We start from the raw sequence: 18,462 nt of genomic DNA on the forward strand, positions 1-18,462 counted from the left end.
GATCACCTGAGTGACTCAGGTGACCCAAAAACCGAATCATCTTTAGTTACGAAAAGTATATTCATAAATTCAATTATTTGCCATTATAATGATCTTAAATATTACAAAAATCATATCAAAATAGTTTTTTAAAATGCATATTACAATGGACAATGTATGTGCATTAAAGTTGTCCTTTTCTTTGGATTTTGTAAAGATTGTAACTACTTCTTAAGCCTACGGTACTCTCTTTTTAAAAAGTAATTTAAAGAAGGTTAACATGCTTGGTGTATTGTAAATGCAAAATATAGTGTAAAACACGCCATGACTTTAAGCACAAAGTACAGTAAAGTGAACATGTATCTGACAGTAGTGACAATATCATTTGTTATTGACAAGACTCACCGAATCCTAAAGACACCATTGATGATGACATCTTTTTGCTTCCCCATCTCATAATCACGGAGACTGACATTAATAGAGAGCTTTTCGAACCCAACACTGAGTTTGTAGTTACAGTGGTCAATTATCAGCCAGGTGTTGATGGATCTGTCCAGCAGGGGGATATCTGAGCAGCACCTGACTCCCGTACAGAAGTCATACAGGTGACAGGTGGTACCAGCAGGGACACCACCCAGAGTTACGTACTGGTCACAGCCTAATGTATACATAAAATAATTGAAGCCATCAGATATATCTTTACAAAGGGATTTGATTGAAAAAGAAAGAAACAGGGGGATATCAAATCAGTTGAGGATTTTCACTGATCACAAGAATGACTATTTCGTGAAAAACGATGTTTCTGTAGAAAAATCACATGCATGTAACTTCCAAATTTACGGCTATTAAGTGTGCAATATATACTTATGTCATTGGGTTTTATTGTAAACTGTTGGAAAAGGAAATCAAATATCTTTGGAGCTTCTTAAATATTCTTAATTACATCAAAACAACAAACCATTCCCATAAAATAAATATTAATATCAATATGTAACTTACTCTGGCAAAGGTTTTTGGTAAAAAACTTAAAAGTTACCCTTTTCATTGGCCTCATTGTATAAAAATATTGATTTCTGATTAAAAAATTCAAACAATATTGCCAATATTAGGGTTGTAACAGAAAGACAATAAGACAGATGAATACCGGTAAGTAATAGATTTTACAAAGGACTGCAATTAGGAGAGATTAGAAACCGGAGGATATCATATCAGTTTATGATCTTCATTGAACACAAGAAAGCCAAACTAGATTTCGAGTTCACTGATTTGTAATTTCGTGGAACATCCTTAGAATTTAAAATTTTGATGACAATGAGTGTGTGATAAATACTTACGCAAAAAAGAGTGTTTTTGTTAACTGTTGTAAATGGAATTTTAATACATTTGGACCTTCTTAATTTTGTTTTACTAAAACAACAAACCAGTACCATAAAATATATATTAATGTTTGACATAATCTGAAAACATTACTTAAAAATATTGCACAAGTTTATTTGTATTCGACTTAATAATGAGATTGGTTTTTGTTGATCAAATTCACAACACATTGACTAGATTAAGGTTGTGAAAAAATAGGAAAAAAGACAAAAAGAGATATAGAAATTACCATTGTTCCACCCAAGCTTGCTAGGGTAGAAGGGTACAGATTTTCTATTGCAGCTTGACTCTCCCAGGTACTGAATTATTTCAAGGTCATGCAGCAGCTGTGAAGCTGCATAAAGAGGAAGCACAGCCAACAAAGGATACCCATTGGTTTCCATCCAATTATTCAATGAAAATTCTAAAAAGGATACCAACCAAATTTAAATGTTCTGTAGCATTTTATAATTTAATAAATTCATAAAAAGGTAGTAGCGTTAAATGTGTAAACAAAAAGATCTTCTTATTAATATAATATGTTTAATGAAAACAGTTGTTCACATTCACAAAATTGAGGACCACATCTTGAGAAAAATCCATATCTTCTTAGAAGGTAACAAAAACTTGCCTTTGATGGCAAAGTCTGATGTCCAGTTACAGAACGGTTTGTGGAGTTTGTGCTCATTGAAGACCTGAATGACTTTTTCACATGCTCCATTGGCCTCAAAACAAACACTCAGGTTCAAACTAACTCCAAAGGATGTCTCAAAGTCTGTTATGATATAACTGGAAGACAAAGATGATAAAATTACTACCGGTATATTTGACATTTAATGTATATTACACCATTTTCTGTGTTTAGTTATGCTGTAATATTCATCGCACGGTCTATTCATAACACATTTCTTAACTGTTTACTATTGGTATTACTTAGTTTTAGGAACTGTTAAAAATAACTATTTTTCCTTGACTTGACCACAATATACATTCGGCAAATATACAAATTTCGATAATCTTTAAAAAGTACACATATATTATGAGTTATTCTATGTTTTCAATGCATTTTAATACTTGATTTCATTAAAAAAAAATGTTACATAATACAAATGAATATAGCACAAATGATGGGTTGAGGAAGAAAATCAAGTCAGCAACGTACTCTAAATTGACCATTCCCATCAGTGAAACATGTCTTGGGTCTCCAAATTTGTACCCTATGAGTTTGTCAGTCCAGTGGTATTTCTCTATCCCCACTGAAACCTTGGCATTGCATTTGTCAAGATCAACGTACGCCTCCAGATTTTCTCCCAGGATGTCGGAGTGAATACAACATCTGATCTCACTACAAGAGGTGGAAATTGCACACCTGGTGCTTGGACCAAGTAAAGGCAGTTTCTCTGTTGCCCTGTCACAGTCTGCAAAGTGACCAATCGTTATCATTGTAACAGTTTGAGCATTTTTAGAGTGTTTGAAATTTCATACTGTTGTTTACACAAGTAGGGAAAATGGAAATTATTATTGAAATGCAATCTAATTCATACCATCTGCCCATCCTGAACTGTTGACCAAGTTATATGGGGTTTTTGACCAATCACATCGTTTATTATCATCTGACAGGAGATGTGATACACCGAGGTCCTGTAATAGTTGTTTCACTTGAGGCACTTTTAATGTGACACCAGAAGATATACCATGGATAGATTTCCAGTTGGCCAAGGAAAATGCTGGAAACACAATATTCACATACTTATTTAATACGGTAATACTTAAAAAAAAAAGTATATACACATTTATATTTTTGCCAATTTTTTTTTCTCTTGTGTTGTGTTGAAAACGTCATGTTTAAGATACAAAGAAAAATGAATTTCAATGTTGCTCCATTGAAAAAAAGGCTTTTGGTACACTACAGACTTAATAAAAATTAATTTGATAAAAAAATGCATATCAAACCACAAACTCAAACAATTTTTTCGCCCAGATATGCCATACATGCATTAAGTGAATGTAACAAATCAAACTCTTTTTGTAATAGTTTCCTGGAGTAAACATCAAATGAATTCAGACCTTTATTGATGAAGTCTAAACCTCTGTCACAAGCTTCTTTTGGCAGTAGACTGTTGACAAACACTGGGATCACTGTACTACATGGTTGTCCTGACTCTAGACAGACACTGATGTTTAGATTTACCAAATACATCCCATCTACTCCAGCATAACCCATATCTACTATCTGGAAACTAAATTAACCAGCTTGTGACAGGTTTGAATGAATCAGTCATTTAATAAGAGGCGAATTTCAAAATGCACACAATATGTAAGGGCAAATAGTATAATTTTCTCTGCCATAAATACATCATATACTTACTCAACAACAGCCATCCCAAAAAGGTCAAACTTCTCCCTTTCTCCAAACTTATAACCATACAGGCTTCTGTTGATCTGAAGGTTTTCTATCCCTACTCGGAGCTGATGATCACAGGGACTGATTTCTATAAATGCCTCCACTGATATGCCTGTATAGGAGATGCTGACACAACACTGTACTCCAGTACAGGACCTCTGTAGGTGACATGTAGCAATGCTCGAGTCCAGCTGAGGTTTTGTTATATCTTTGTCCGATAGGCATCCTTATTTATGGTCAAATCAAAAAATAACTTAATATCATTACTACCCGTGCTCCTCATAAGAAATGTTTAACAAAAATATCAATCAAAGAAAACTAGGATTCTTAAAAATAAGATATTCATATATCTGCAATATTACATGCTACATGTACTTCACATTATAATCTTAAAGGGGCATGACCACGATTTTATTTTTCTATTTATATTGTCTACTAGGCTTTAGTGATGCATTTCTAATAATCGAACAACATTTGCGTGTCAGCCGTAGAATTATCAATAAAATATACAAATCTCACAATTGTTTGTTGTTTGTAACCAAGGCTCCTGCCATGTTTTGTTTACATATGCATTGACTGAATACACCTTTTAAAGTTGCTCTTTTATGCTGATTTCTCCATCACCTAATTCGTTTTGAACATTAAAGGACATATAGCATGTTTCTAAAGTATGAGGCATTTTTACATTTTTTGGCTTCCTTGTGTATCTAATAATTACTTCTAACAGTTTGTCACGGTAAAAAAGCGGTAATAAGCCATGATATCAATTTAATTTATAGCCTCGGTCGTTTAAAAACTCGTTAATTAGATAGCGTGTCACGTGGTACAGTGACGTCACATGCGACCTTCTTCGAACAGCTGATTGTAAACAAATTGTAGGCTTAGCATTATCTTCTTTAAATCTTTGAGATTTATTCACCATGTACGTTGTTTTTTTACATGCTGACTAAATTAAAAGAATCTTATTATTCAGTCGTAGTGTACATGTTTGAGCCACCAGTCTTGCTTTTTGGCGTTCCTAACGACTCAGAATGTTCATTATTGTAAAACTGTGGTGCACAAGAAGTTTGTTTCTTCGGCCGTAACTGGTCACAATTTTCTAAGGTTGTTTACATCATATTACACTGTATAAGTATATATTATAAAAGCAGACAATACCGTTTTCCTTTATTATTGTTTTTTCTGTAAGATCCAATCTCGGTTTTTTAAAATTTATTTACGTATAAATGTATATCAACAAACTTTGTCTATTTCTCGCGTAATCATTCAGTATCGACAACCTGATCCTTGACTTCTTCAACAAAAAAATACAACTCAGAAATCTCTCCTACCGTACTTAAATTATGATTTCTGCAGAGGTGAGCTATGAATGAAGAAATCATTTATTCAAAACCAACGCATACATGAACGTATAGTTTAACAATAACAATAAGAAAACAGCTAATGAAGCAAGGCGGTATCCAAATTGACGTCCTCTCTTGATTTATTTATGAAACTATAATTACAAAAATATAACATATGAATAATAATATACGCATTGAATGTTTATTTATAAATCCTCTCGTCGACAGATAGACCCCTATTTGTCGCAAGATTTCTGCATACTTTCGTAAGGGAAACTTTAAAAAACAACAGTCCAAATCCCCATTTTTGACGGCTAGAACACCCGCAGGAGGCACAAAACACCATCATGTCCCGTTATCGGCAATTTTATAGGTGATAATTAGTTTAGGTCTAGATCTTAAATTTTCTTTTCAACATTTTAAACGTAAACACAAACATGGCACATAACTTGTTAACATAACAGAGAATTGTGAGCTCTGTATCGCACTTATAACTCAACACTGGCACTGTGACATAATATATTTTTAAGTATTAAAATCTAATAAAAATGCTTAAAGAAATTTCCAGAATAAAGTACCTGAAGTCCATCCTTGATACGAGTTCTTGTATAGCCCTTCCTTTGTATTGCAGGCCTCCTTCTTCATATATTTTTGTAGACCAAGTGTTTCAATAAGTTTAGACATGCTGCCGTAGGATAAAATGTCGGTTGGTTTGAGGTTGTTTATAGATAGCCAACTTGAGTAAGAAAAGTCTGGAAAACAAACCACATGATCCAATATTTTTTAGAAATTAATAAGACATGCGATTTCCTTTTTTAATTGCAATTAGATGTAATTTAATAATAAATACTAATATTCCTGTATCTTTACAAAGGCATATGTTGTATTCACATCAGTAAATCCAATAAAGAAGGAAAAATCAAAATTTAAAAAAAGTTGTCTTCAAAAAGTCAATATCTTTTTGTCCAGTGGATTTCAATTAATTTAGAAACATACAATAGTTTCAAGAACGTTTGATGCGTTCAAGCTAAAACAATATTTTATCATAACTACCAAGTTACTGATTCTTAAAAAATTTGTCAGTCCAGATGATTTATTGCCACACTCACCAGCTATCTTGTATCCGTTGAACCAAGCACATGCTGGTTTAGTCACCAAGTAGTTGCTGACAATGATGACCTCCATCTGACAAGGTGCCCCGTCACTGAAGCACACACTCAGCTTCAGGTCAACCAGATATTGTCCCTGACCACTCAGGTCTCTGATCTTGTACCTTTAAAACACAAAAAGATATTGCACTGTCATATATTTGCTGCCATAGTAAGATACTAAGCATGCACTCGGATATTTCTAGCAAAAAAAAAACTTAAGGAAAACACCCATTCTTGCTTTAAACTTTAAAAAATAAGACTGACCTATATACGTCATTTTTACTTAAAAATCTTAACCTCAACTTCTGGCTTTTCGTTTGACCATGTCTCATTTCTGTCAACGTAAATTAGAGGTTTTTGGCTATGTCTATTTTACTGGACATTATTTTTTAAATAGTTTTTTAAAGCAATTTTGTGAGAATCATTTGAAATTATGAAAGATTAATAAGTATGTTACAGTTCCTGGCAAATACATTTCTCTTTAATCATCTTGATAAAAAATAAACTGTAAATCGTGCATAAAAATGTTCATTCAAAGCATAAACTTTTTTGGAATCTTAAAATCTTTTTCATTGCCATCACATAATCATCAATTTTCTTACTTCTACTAACTCAATAATTTGAAATCAATAAAATAAGTCTTGAGATACAAAAGGCGTGTATAATATTAAAAAATCCGCACATAATCATATGAAATATAAAACTGAAAAATAAAAGGAACCTTAATGAAAAGATTTGGTCTATGCCAAAAACGTGTTCGTCTCCGAACTGGAAATCAACTAGAGAGAGTTGGAACTGGAAAGTTTCTATTTGTAATGATAGGGAGTGTTCACAAACGTCAATATTGACGGAGTAGTTGAGTGTCCGTCCAATCAAAGCTAGGTCTGTACAACACTGTATGGCCATGCATCCAGAAGAGATCCCGCAGTTGGTATTAGCTGGTAAAGTTTGGATGTAGGAAGAAATATCTTGTGAACACGAGGATTCTGTTTGGAAAGGAAACATAAAATAAATATTACTTTACTAGACAATATGGCCGATAATGATACACATCTAGATTTTTTTCAAATATAAATTTCCATTTGAGAGCAAAATTATAGGAAAGGTTCTGTAACAAAAAAGGCAGTAAAACCCACATGTTTGAATATAAACAACATCTAGGAGGTACTTAGTGTCAACAACATAAGCAATTTAAACCATTGAAAAAGAATTTCATCTTAAATTTCACCAAAATATCTTCTGAAACTAGTTGATACATGCACATTATAAGCCAACACCTATTATCAATAATTTCAATCTGAAATGATTATTTCCTACCAGTACATAATTTATTGTATATCTACTTGATAATGTTGAGGAAAAACGTATGGGAAACCTGCTTAATACAAATAAGGAAAAAATCAACATATTATAGTAGTTACCAATTTCAAAGCCTGAAAGAGTCCCATCAAACGATGATCTATTGCATGGAGTGTCACTGAACAACTTGCTGACACCAAGGTGATCCAGTAGCTGGTCTGCCATTACACTGGACAATGAAATGATTGAAGTAGGAACCCCTTTACTGATAAGGTAATCATTGAGACTGAAATCTGTAGCAAAATAGAACAGTGTGATAGTTATTACCTAATGTTCAATTCATTAGGTATACAGAAATTTTCATATAACAATTAAAAACGATAAAATAACGCTTTTTATTAATAAAACTTAACTTTCTAATTAAAAGTGAAATTAATCATAATGTGATTAAAAATTACTTGGAATGGCAAACTGTTGCAGACTAAAATTACAAGCAAGAATTGGTATTTTCACATCTTTCAAAATTGGAATATTCAGCATACAGTCTCCTTTCGTTTCAAAACAAGCACTGAACTTGATGTTAAACAAGAAAGCTGACTCAGCAGAGATGAAGTCTATCTTGTATCTAAAAAATAAATAACGTGTAAATAAAATCAAAACAGTTCATATTCAATAGATGGATTTGTTCATTGATAATAACGATACACATAAACAACAAGATTTCTGTGAGAAAATGCTCACAAGTGATAACTTCCTTTCTGGTGTGAATATTCGACAAAAACGTTGACATTTAACAAGAAGTTGACATCGAATTTGCTGAAAAATTAATTGGACCATATGGCATGCCTCAACAAAGAAGGTCTTATTATTCAGTGTGATGACTAGTTAATGAGAAATCTTTCGCGAAAATTTGTTTGAAAATTTAGACTGAACACAAACAAAATCGTCATTCAACATGACGTTGACGTTTGATTCAAACAAAAATAAAACCACCAAATTGCATTCCTAAAAATAAGTGTGGAAGAATTTCAAGCGTTTACATTTGCTCAGAAAATTACGAAAGAAATTTGTTAGGGACAGACAAATGGACAGACAGACAAGGGAAATACAGTTTATCCCCTTTCCTTTGGAGCATGGGTACAACTACTTACTCCAATCTAAACACGTTCTGTATTGTGTATGTCTGCCATGAAGAATATTCAAAATCATTGAGCATGATGACAATTTCCAGTTTTTCTAGGCGGACATAAACTTTTCCCCTGCATCTCTCCACACTGACTTCAGTCTGTATAGAAGTTGCCAGTAGAGCAATGTCTGTGCAACACGTGACACCAGAGCAAGAGACAGAGAGAGCACATGATGTATGACTCGGTAAGGGCAGAACTGACTCCAATTCTGGACAAGCTGTAATTAGATCTTGCTGACTTACATGCAACAAAAATAAAAGAAAAGACATGTACGTTATACCTAACAACCTCAAGTACATATTTGATCGATACTCATGATAAACGAGAGGCCAATTGGCCTTAACGGTCACATGAGAAGCATTTAACCCATACACATACTTGTCGAGGAGTCTCATATATGCATTTAATTAATTAGGTTTTATTCTGGAATAGAAAAATTATAAATTTGTAAAGACGACCACCTCCCTGCCTGAAATCTTTCAAAAAGAACTGTGAAAGCTACAATTTTTGCGAAAAACTCAAGATCTGGTCTACAAAATCACGAATTTAGTTATCCTTTCAGGCGTGTGAAAGTAAAGAAGATAATTTTTTAACATTATATGCATTTACACTTATAAATCCATTTTGGTCCTGCCCTAGAGTCAAAACCCATACTCCAATGGAAATGAAAATTAAAATTTCAGTAGAGGACTTCCTGGTGAACATAATGTATAAGTCAGTTTTTTTAAACAGATGTGTGAGAACAGAGAAGAAAGTTTTTAAACATTATATGCATTAACACCATATTTCCACATTGCCCCCCCCCACCCCCCCCCCCCTCATGTCCTGAACCTGTGACCCAGGGGCCATGAATTTCACAATTTAGGTAGAGGAGTTAGTGGACATCATAATCATGTATTTAGTTTTATGCCCACATGTGTGGGAGTAGAGAAGATTTTTTAAGATTTAAAACATTTTTACTATATGGCCATTTTGGCCCCACCCTAGAGCCTGAATTCCTAACAAAAGGGTAATAAATTTCACAATTTTGGTAAAGGGCTTCATGGACATTATAACCAGGAAATTAGTTTTTAACAAATATATATGGGAGTAGAGAAGAAGATTTTTTAAGATTCAATACATCTTTACTATTTTGCCAGATTGGCCCCACCCTAGAGCCTGCACCCCTGACCCAGGGTTTCATGAATATCACAATTTTGTTAGAGGGCCTCATGGATATCATAATCATGCATTTAGTTTTTAACAAATATATATAGGAGTAGAGAAGAAGATTTTCTAAGATTTAATACATTTTTACTATATGGCCATATTGGCCCCACCCTAGAGCCCGAACCCCTGACCCAGGGATGATGAATTTACCAATTTAGGTACAGGTCTTCATGGACATCAAATTAATGCATTTAGTTTTTAACAAATATATATGGTAGTGGAGAAGAAGCTTTTCTAAGTTTTAATACATTTTTTACTATATGGCCATATTGGCCCCACCCTAGAGCCAGAACCCCTGACCCAGGGGCCATAAATTTCACAATTTTAGTAAAGGGCCTCATGGACATCATCAGTTTTTTCCTCAGATGTGTGGGAGTAGAGAAGAAGATTTTTGAAAATTTGGCTTTTTTTTAATTGCATATTTGCCCCACATGTGCGCGCTGGGGAAGGGGGGGGGGGGTCAAGCCACGAATTTCACAATTTAGATTTCACTTTTCATAGAGATGCCTCACTTCAATCAAAGTATCGAAGAACTGACGGGAGTTGATTTTATCGATGTTTATTAATTTAAAATTCAATGATATGTTATTTTGCATGACAAGTGCAGGTAGTTTCTAATCTGTATTTGAATTACGCACATTTTTATAATATGAATTTTCGGACTTTTTGGACACAAGAATGTTGATAAAACCCCATATGAATCATGTTAAGCAATATTTAAAGATAGAATTAATTTAATTTAATCAAACTATGTATCAGTGATAGATATATTTCTGGAAAATTTAGGGATTCAAGCAATATTGAACTCTCGTCTCGTTCAACCAATTGCAAACGCTCGGATGTCGCCGTTAATCCGACAAGAAGAGAAACTCTCTGCTTGTCGGAGATTTACGGAGACAGCCGAGCGTCGAGTTGAACGAGACTGTATTGAACTCTGGCGTAAGAAAACGTAAGACTACAAAAATATCTAAATTGTTCGTACCATTTAAAATTTGGCTATTTTCAAGGTATTTATAAATAAGTTTCCTTAAAAAAACCCTTAAGCTTTAGCGTACATTATTTTGAATTTATCAATTATTTTCAAGAACTAAGTCTTTGTGCTTTGGTCCAAACACTGTTTCACTTTCGGTTTGTCAGAGTAACTGCATAGAAGAGTTGTTTAAAATCAACTCCCAAAAATGGTAACAATTGGTCTTGTAGTTTTTAAGAAGTTAAAAATGTAATGCACGACGGACGACGCACGACGAAGGACGAAAACGGATAGCAATAGGTCAACTGAGTTTACTCAGGTGACCTAAAAAGCTATACGGATGCATGGCGAATGTTAAAGTTAAACGTTCAAGGTATTGATTGAGATCGAGAAAAATTGGTGACAATCAACATTTTTTATCAAAGGTAATACACGTGGTGTATACCCTCTAAGTTCCAATTTCCATCTCCTGCATTGTACTGTGTTCTTTGACACATTGGGTCCAGCATGTAATTTGACAATTTCAGCTCTGATTTGAGCAAATCAATTGCCCACTGTTCCAGCACAGCATTATCTCCCAAATATCCAATCTCCGTCATCCAATTGCTTAATGAAAAATCTGCAACAGTTTAAATTAGAATCCTTAGAATATACAGAATTTACTATAAAAAATGTGAAGGACATTTCTCTTTATACATGCATAATATCATCATCAAAGCCTTACCTGGAATAGCAAAACTTCCTTCAGTAAAGTTGCATAGAGGTTTAGGAAGCTTGAATTCTTCTAGAATTACTATTTCAAGCTCACATGCTTTTGATTTTGAATAACAGAGCCTTGCTTTAAGGTCAATGACAATTTCACCTCGTAGGTGCAAGTCGTCAATCATGTACCTAACGGTAAAAGTTAAACATTGTTATTGTTTTGGTAAAAAAGAATTAAGAACTTCAAGGAACCTGAGTGGTCAACAATATACTCATCAGATCTACTTTAATTTTTTTAAAGATTTGTTTAGCTATAAACTCTTACTACCTAAAGAAAACATCTATAAGTTCTTACTTGGGAATTTCCGTGTTTTCCAATTATTTAAAAAAATATGTATTGAAAATAAAAAGTGGCATCGACCAACCCGCCTTTTGATATCCAGTGCAATAAATTCAAAAACATCTCAATATCTTACTCCAATTGTAGAATTCCGAACAGTTGAGCAGTGCTTTTTGTTCCCATTGGATAGTCAAACAAAGATATCTCGAACTTCATTTTTTCCAATGTAATAACCAGTGTTTCTTCACAAGAGTCTACAGTGACTGATATCTGGTAGGTCAATCCTGTGATGTCATCATCAAAACAACAGCTGATTCCTGTGCAGGAAGCGTTGATGTGACAGCTGATGCTGTTGCTGGTTAGTATAGGGGGTCGTGCTTTGCATGCTAAAAAAGAAAGCAATAGAAAAATTAACTATATTAACATTTAATTGCCAGAAAAGACAAGAGGCCCATGGGGCCACATCGCTCACCTGAGCAACAATGGGCGTTCAAAAGATATTGTGCCATATGGTCCCTCGGTAGAATAACAAAAAATAAATATTGTAAAGTACATGTATTCGAATTTTACACTTATTTTTGCATACACGTAATCTTTGACATTGTACCTTCCTTCATGAAATACTATTTTTTACCAGAATAAGAACATCCTACGCAAGATATAAAACTAAACATTTGGTAGGGGTACACTGTTAAGTTGTTAACTTCCAATTCCCTATATTTTCGTTCTGCCCCCCCCCCCCCCACTATGTAAAGCGATCAAAATATATGAGAGCATATAGGTACATTTTTTTCAGCAACTACTTACTAGTTATTGTATTTAAAAAAAATTTTAATAGTTATTGTTTTTTATTTAAAAAATCCTACATGTATAGATGTGAAAAAAAAATTGTACCTCAATGTGCTCAATTCCTCAAGTTAAAAACATTTAAACATTTAATTTGTCTTCTCCATTATATTTAAATGACTGTTATTTACCTCGCGTTCAAACCGGATAATTTTCCGCTGTGATATTTTCTTAGGAATAGCAATAATTACTTTATCCCCGCAACAGAAATGTGTCAGAACGATGGAAACTGTTTTAAAGATGTCGTTTTTATTTACTCGTGTCTAAAAAACTATCAAAATTGATGTAGATTTCACATTATTCATTGTATAAAGAGGGGGCCCCAGAGAGTAGGTATATACAGAATATCATTCTTTTATTTTGTTTGTTCAAGTATTTAACATACTCTAATTCATATAGAATTTCTAATGTTCAACCAAAATTTCAGCGTCAATCGTAGAATTATAAGCAAGATACAGAGCTACCAGTTCGCCTAGGTTTGAGTCATATTTTATTCACATGAGTTTATTACATTCAGCTTAAGATTTTTAACTTGGTATTTCCTATTCAGCATTTAAAATGGAAAAAAAGAATGGCCTAAGATTTTCAATTCTTTTATTCACTCAAGACCAGTTCACTGGTATTTGAGGTTCAAAATCAGTTTATACAAATGTACACAAACACAGTCAATGATCACATGTACAGTAGGAGTAATAATGACGAAAAAGGTTAAGTTTACAAAACAATAAGTTGTTAAAGTTGGTTTCTGGACGAACAGACTTTGAAAATTTTCTTTAAAAATATTGACAAATTTTTTACTTTTTTAATCTTTAGTTTTTAAGATCTGTGTACAAACACAGAATTGTGAGTAAATCTCTGTATCTTGCTTATAATTCGAAGCTGAACACTCAAATATGGTTAGTAAATAGAAATTGTAACAATTAAACACAAGAAACATGTACTACAACAAATAAAGAACACAATTTATTTTTTCGAAATGAATCATATATATACATGTATATATACCTACATATTTCTGTCAGCGGTATCAAACTCTATTTAAACTGAATAAATTCGAGAAAATGCCGAGCATCTTAACAAAACCTATTGCATTAATCTACAATTACGCAAAAGATAATGCCGAATTACCGATAGAATGAATTGTATTTCAATACTTTTTTGATACATCAAATTTTGCTTAATTTGCGCAGGTAAACAGTCAGCTGTTTAATTTACCGAAGTCTCTGTTTGATTTGATACGTAAAAATCACGAAATACAGACGATAGTTCCCAGGTTTACAAAGCATAAATAATGAAAACGAAACAAAAATCAGAACAAGCTAACACCAACGTCATGTGTGAAAACTGTCAACGCATTGAAATATTTAGCCTCAATTTACTTCACAAAATCGGCACCAATATATTTTGCATGTTTCAGAAATTTCCCTTCATACGCGAACTGTTGCACAACAAGCAAATTCATCATAGTCAGATCGACCCTTTTTCGTATAATGTCATGGCTGCTTTAAACAAAGAACCTCGTTTTAAAAGTATGGAATACGAGTCTTGGTAAAATGGGTATGCCAACCCTGGCCGTGGCAAAATAAAAGCCGGAGCAAATCGGCAATCGTCCATTCCAAATACGCATTATTTTGCAGCAATATTTACAGCGAAAATACAAATATACTGGTCCATCAAATATCCTGAAATTTTAATAAGATTGGCAGATTAATAACTGCCAATCTTTTGTTTTGCCCTGGCCAAGATTTGCCTACCCACTTTAACGGATGCCGAAACCGAAGCTATTAAACTGATTGAAACACGCCTTTCCTTTATTATTATTTTCGTAATAACTCAGATTTGAAACAGAATTATCCCTTAATTTTTGCAATTTATATTTTCCTTCCCATAAGGATAATTTATGCTAAACTACGTTGAATTGGACTCAGTAGTTCTTGAGAAGAAGATTTTTAAAAATGCACCCCCCTTTTTCTACAGTTTCAAGGTTTTCTCCGCTTTGAATACAGATCGGACTTTTATATCTGCAATTTATATTCGCCCTCCCATAGGGATGCTTTGTGCCAAATTTGGTTGAAATTGGATAAGCGGTTTTAGAGAAGAAGTTCAAAATGTGAAAAGTTTACAGACGGACAGACAGACGGACAGACGGACGACGGACAAAATGTGATCAGAATAGCTCACTTGAGCTTTCAGCTCAGGTGAGCTAAAAACGAGAAAGCAACCTGTGTGTGGTCTTTTTATTGTAGTTCACATATTATCATACACATTAAACTTAGAAGCTGGGATATAAAAATAAATTTTTTGTGAAGGTAAAAACTTCATCTGCACACATATACTTAAGTTGTTGCATACCTGTCGGTGTATTCCATCCAGTCTGTGTCTGTGGGAAGTATGGTACAGAGTTCCTAGAACAGCCGACTCCTACATACTCCTCCACCCCAAGCTCTCTCAGTAACAACTTAGTCTGTTCATGTGTCAACAGGGAACCAAATCCAAGTGTGGTCTTCCATGAGGAGAGGTCAAAACCTTGTCATATAGCCAAGAAAATATTATGATGCAAGTACATGTATACATTTTTGGTAACTTAATACAAATGAAATATATATATATATATATATATATATATATATATATATATATATATATATATATATATATATATATATATATAATGGGATTGACATGACATTTCATATCTAAATTCCAAGCTTTTCACAACATTCACAACTCACTGGGGTTTAAATATGGCATTTCCATGCTGCAAAGCTGTTTTGGTAATATTGTGTTGTGGAAAATCACAATGGAATATACACAAACAGAGAGATCAGATGTCTCCATACAAACACTCAGATTCATGTTTAACAGGTATTTCCTGTCCATTATCAGATTCTGGATGTTGAAGCTGTTAAAAGACACAAATATACGAATGCCGATGAAATAAATATATACATCGCCGGACTAATTAATATAATATGTAAATTTCTTATTTTCAACAGTTTTGTTACAAATGTACAGATGGAGCTGTATTCAAACTAAACTGTTTTCTACATGTACTGGGTAAAAGAATCAAATTTATTACTCACTCAATACGGAGGGCTCCTTGCAGTGTAAAATGGTCAGTTGTTCCAAAGTTATAGTCAAACAGAGTGATGTTGTACTGCATTTTCTCAATGTTTAGACTCATGATGGCTTCACAAGGATCCATGAGTACTTGGACATTAATGGAGCGACCCCCAAGGAAGGCTACCTCAGCACAGCAGTCAATGCTGGTACAGCTGTCTGGGATGTGACAGGACACTGAACCGGGTAGAGGTGGCAGGGTAGGGATGCTTTGACAGTCTACAATACATATATAGCAGTATATCTAAAAGAGCTTAGACAGTCTACAATAAGTTAATTGCAATGTATCAAAAAGGGCTATGGTATACTTATAACATTTTCCATGATAGACCATTAGTGATTGGGCAGACTAGTATCTATCACAAGACCACATATCTAGTATACTTTTATCTAATCATAACACTTTCAATGTTATACCTTTAGTGCTTGAGCAGTCTACAACACATATTTTGGAATCATACCTAGTATACTTTCACACAGCTATAATGCTTTCATTTACATGTATACATGGTACTTTTGGACTCAGACTCGTACCATTTTTCCATCCATTGCTGCTTGTTGAATAGCTTGATGAAGTTCTTGAACATTGTGGATCTTTCAAGAACTCTGAAACTCCAAGAGAAGATAAAAGCGAGGAGGCATCCAAAGAAGAGAGAGCAGTCTTCATGTCTAGTCCTTTGTTCCTCAGCCATATTTCAAGGGAAAATTCTACTCAAAGAAATTACACCAACCTTTAGTTTATATCTGTATGATATTAACATTGTATTTTCAAGATGAATTGAAACATGGTAATATGGCCATTCATAGATTTAATTTTCAATATCATTTGATAGTTGTGACACTAACCTGATAGGAAGCCAGTTCCCCATTCACACAGTGTTTTAGGCAGTTTGAAGTCTTGAATCAATGCAATTGTGTCCAAAGCACAAGGACCAATACCATAACAAACCTTTAAGCTGGCTGAGATTTTGTAATGCTTTTCATGTGGTATGTCATCAATTCTAAATCTATTCAAAAATCAACATAAATTTAACAACATGTTTATCACTTTGTAATTGATACTTGCAGCTAAATTTGTAATAAAGTCAAACAAATACACATCTTTAACACATTTGGCTGTGTGCTCTATTTAGCATTTTTTGCGGAATGCGGCTTCTGCTAAATCAAGTTCATCGCTAAATGACAAGCATGCATGTATAAGAATAGGCACATTCAAAAATACGCTAATTCAAATCCTCGCCAACTTGTTCGAAAACTATTCTCCGCCAAATATCAAACACACCAAATATAATACATTTACAGTAGTTGATTCTATTCACTTACTCAAAATGCAAAACACTCATCAGGTATCTCTTTTCTGTCATACCTACAAAGATATAATAACTTATTGTAGAATCTTCATTTACATTCAAAACTAGAAAACATTGAGGAATTAAGAAAACTTTTGAACTGTGAATGTCAAGGAGAGGAATGATAAATCAACAGGCAACACCTCCTACGGTATTTTTCTTGCAAATAAAATGTCAAAAAACTAAAATTTCAATGATTCATTTTTAGCTTTCATGAAATTTATCTTACCAAAGTTGTAACCATTTAGGGCAATTTCAATTTTGAGCTTCTCTACTTCAAATGTCAGGATGTGGTTGCAATCATCCAGCTGAACTCCCACTGTAAAATGGTGCCTTAGAACAGAGTTCTCTGCCACACAACAGGTCACACCTGTACAGTAGTCAGGTATGGAGCATCTGACTGAGGAGGGTAGTGCAGGTAAGCTAGAATCCAGGTTTTCCTTACAGTCTTGAACAGAAAAAAGAATAATGAAGATGTTGGACATTAATTTTATTGATAAATTTTTAATTTTAGTTGATTTCCATTTCTCAACGCACCATTTTTCCATCCTTGACTGTTAGCTGGACTGTATTTACTTGAGGTAAAGGAACATGGTTCTTTGTTCAGATAAGACCTAATACCAAGATGATCTAAAAGGTTGTCTCTGTTGAGCTGTGAGAGCATCGATCCATGTGTCAGTGAAAGATCCTTGTACCATTGTGACAAACTGAAGTCTGGTAAAAGTAAAAGGGAAATAAAATGATAAGATACAACACTTAAGTTTTCATTTCTTCTATGAGAGGGAGCCTCAAATATCAAAATTTTATATATAACGTTTCATACTAGCAGTTGAAAATCCTTCTGTCCAGTCACATATCTTCTTGGGCACCAGAGTGTTTTTGAAGATAGCTAGATCAACAAGACAATTATCGCCTGATGATTCAAAACAGGCTTTCAAGGTTGCAGACACTCGGAACTGCCTCTCTGTTTTTAAGTCTTCTACCTTATAACTGCAATTTAATATTATAAAACTTGTCGTGCAGTTCTCTAACAAGCGACTTAAAAAAGCAAGAAAGAAGATGGGTGGATAAGGCGTGTAAAATGCCCATACTCGGTCGGACAAGCTACTGAAAAATTAAAGTATCAATAAATCTAATATTTAAAAAAAAAACTCATTTAAAACAATATATATTTAACAAATCATTTATTTTTAACCTATAGATATGG

The 18,462-nt window shown here is 33.7% G+C and overlaps 1 protein-coding gene across 1 annotated transcript in view; it reads right to left on the reverse strand.

Annotated features, from left to right (window-relative positions):
* The window catches only part of LOC105336833 (uncharacterized), a 120,775-nt gene that overhangs the window by 25,920 nt on the left and 76,393 nt on the right, over window positions 1–18,462 (reverse strand). The window contains exons 69-93 of the mRNA XM_066071431.1: window positions 18,079–18,245; window positions 17,793–17,969; window positions 17,485–17,703; window positions 17,230–17,272; window positions 16,753–16,913; window positions 16,441–16,614; window positions 15,870–16,125; window positions 15,519–15,688; window positions 15,139–15,312; window positions 12,077–12,326; window positions 11,623–11,789; window positions 11,344–11,517; window positions 8,684–8,936; window positions 7,991–8,157; window positions 7,655–7,825; window positions 6,955–7,219; window positions 6,192–6,355; window positions 5,661–5,834; window positions 3,704–3,965; window positions 3,403–3,575; window positions 2,880–3,062; window positions 2,498–2,753; window positions 1,967–2,124; window positions 1,586–1,759; window positions 385–637 (exon numbers count right to left, since the gene is read on the reverse strand). Coding sequence (XP_065927503.1) covers window positions 385–637; window positions 1,586–1,759; window positions 1,967–2,124; window positions 2,498–2,753; window positions 2,880–3,062; window positions 3,403–3,575; window positions 3,704–3,965; window positions 5,661–5,834; window positions 6,192–6,355; window positions 6,955–7,219; window positions 7,655–7,825; window positions 7,991–8,157; window positions 8,684–8,936; window positions 11,344–11,517; window positions 11,623–11,789; window positions 12,077–12,326; window positions 15,139–15,312; window positions 15,519–15,688; window positions 15,870–16,125; window positions 16,441–16,614; window positions 16,753–16,913; window positions 17,230–17,272; window positions 17,485–17,703; window positions 17,793–17,969; window positions 18,079–18,245 — 4,785 coding nt within the window. The remainder of the gene's footprint in view (window positions 1–384; window positions 638–1,585; window positions 1,760–1,966; window positions 2,125–2,497; window positions 2,754–2,879; window positions 3,063–3,402; window positions 3,576–3,703; window positions 3,966–5,660; window positions 5,835–6,191; window positions 6,356–6,954; window positions 7,220–7,654; window positions 7,826–7,990; window positions 8,158–8,683; window positions 8,937–11,343; window positions 11,518–11,622; window positions 11,790–12,076; window positions 12,327–15,138; window positions 15,313–15,518; window positions 15,689–15,869; window positions 16,126–16,440; window positions 16,615–16,752; window positions 16,914–17,229; window positions 17,273–17,484; window positions 17,704–17,792; window positions 17,970–18,078; window positions 18,246–18,462) is intronic.

Source organism: Magallana gigas, chromosome 9, assembly GCF_963853765.1.
Source record: "Magallana gigas chromosome 9, xbMagGiga1.1, whole genome shotgun sequence".
In the NCBI taxonomy this organism is placed as follows: domain Eukaryota; kingdom Metazoa; phylum Mollusca; class Bivalvia; order Ostreida; family Ostreidae; genus Magallana; species Magallana gigas.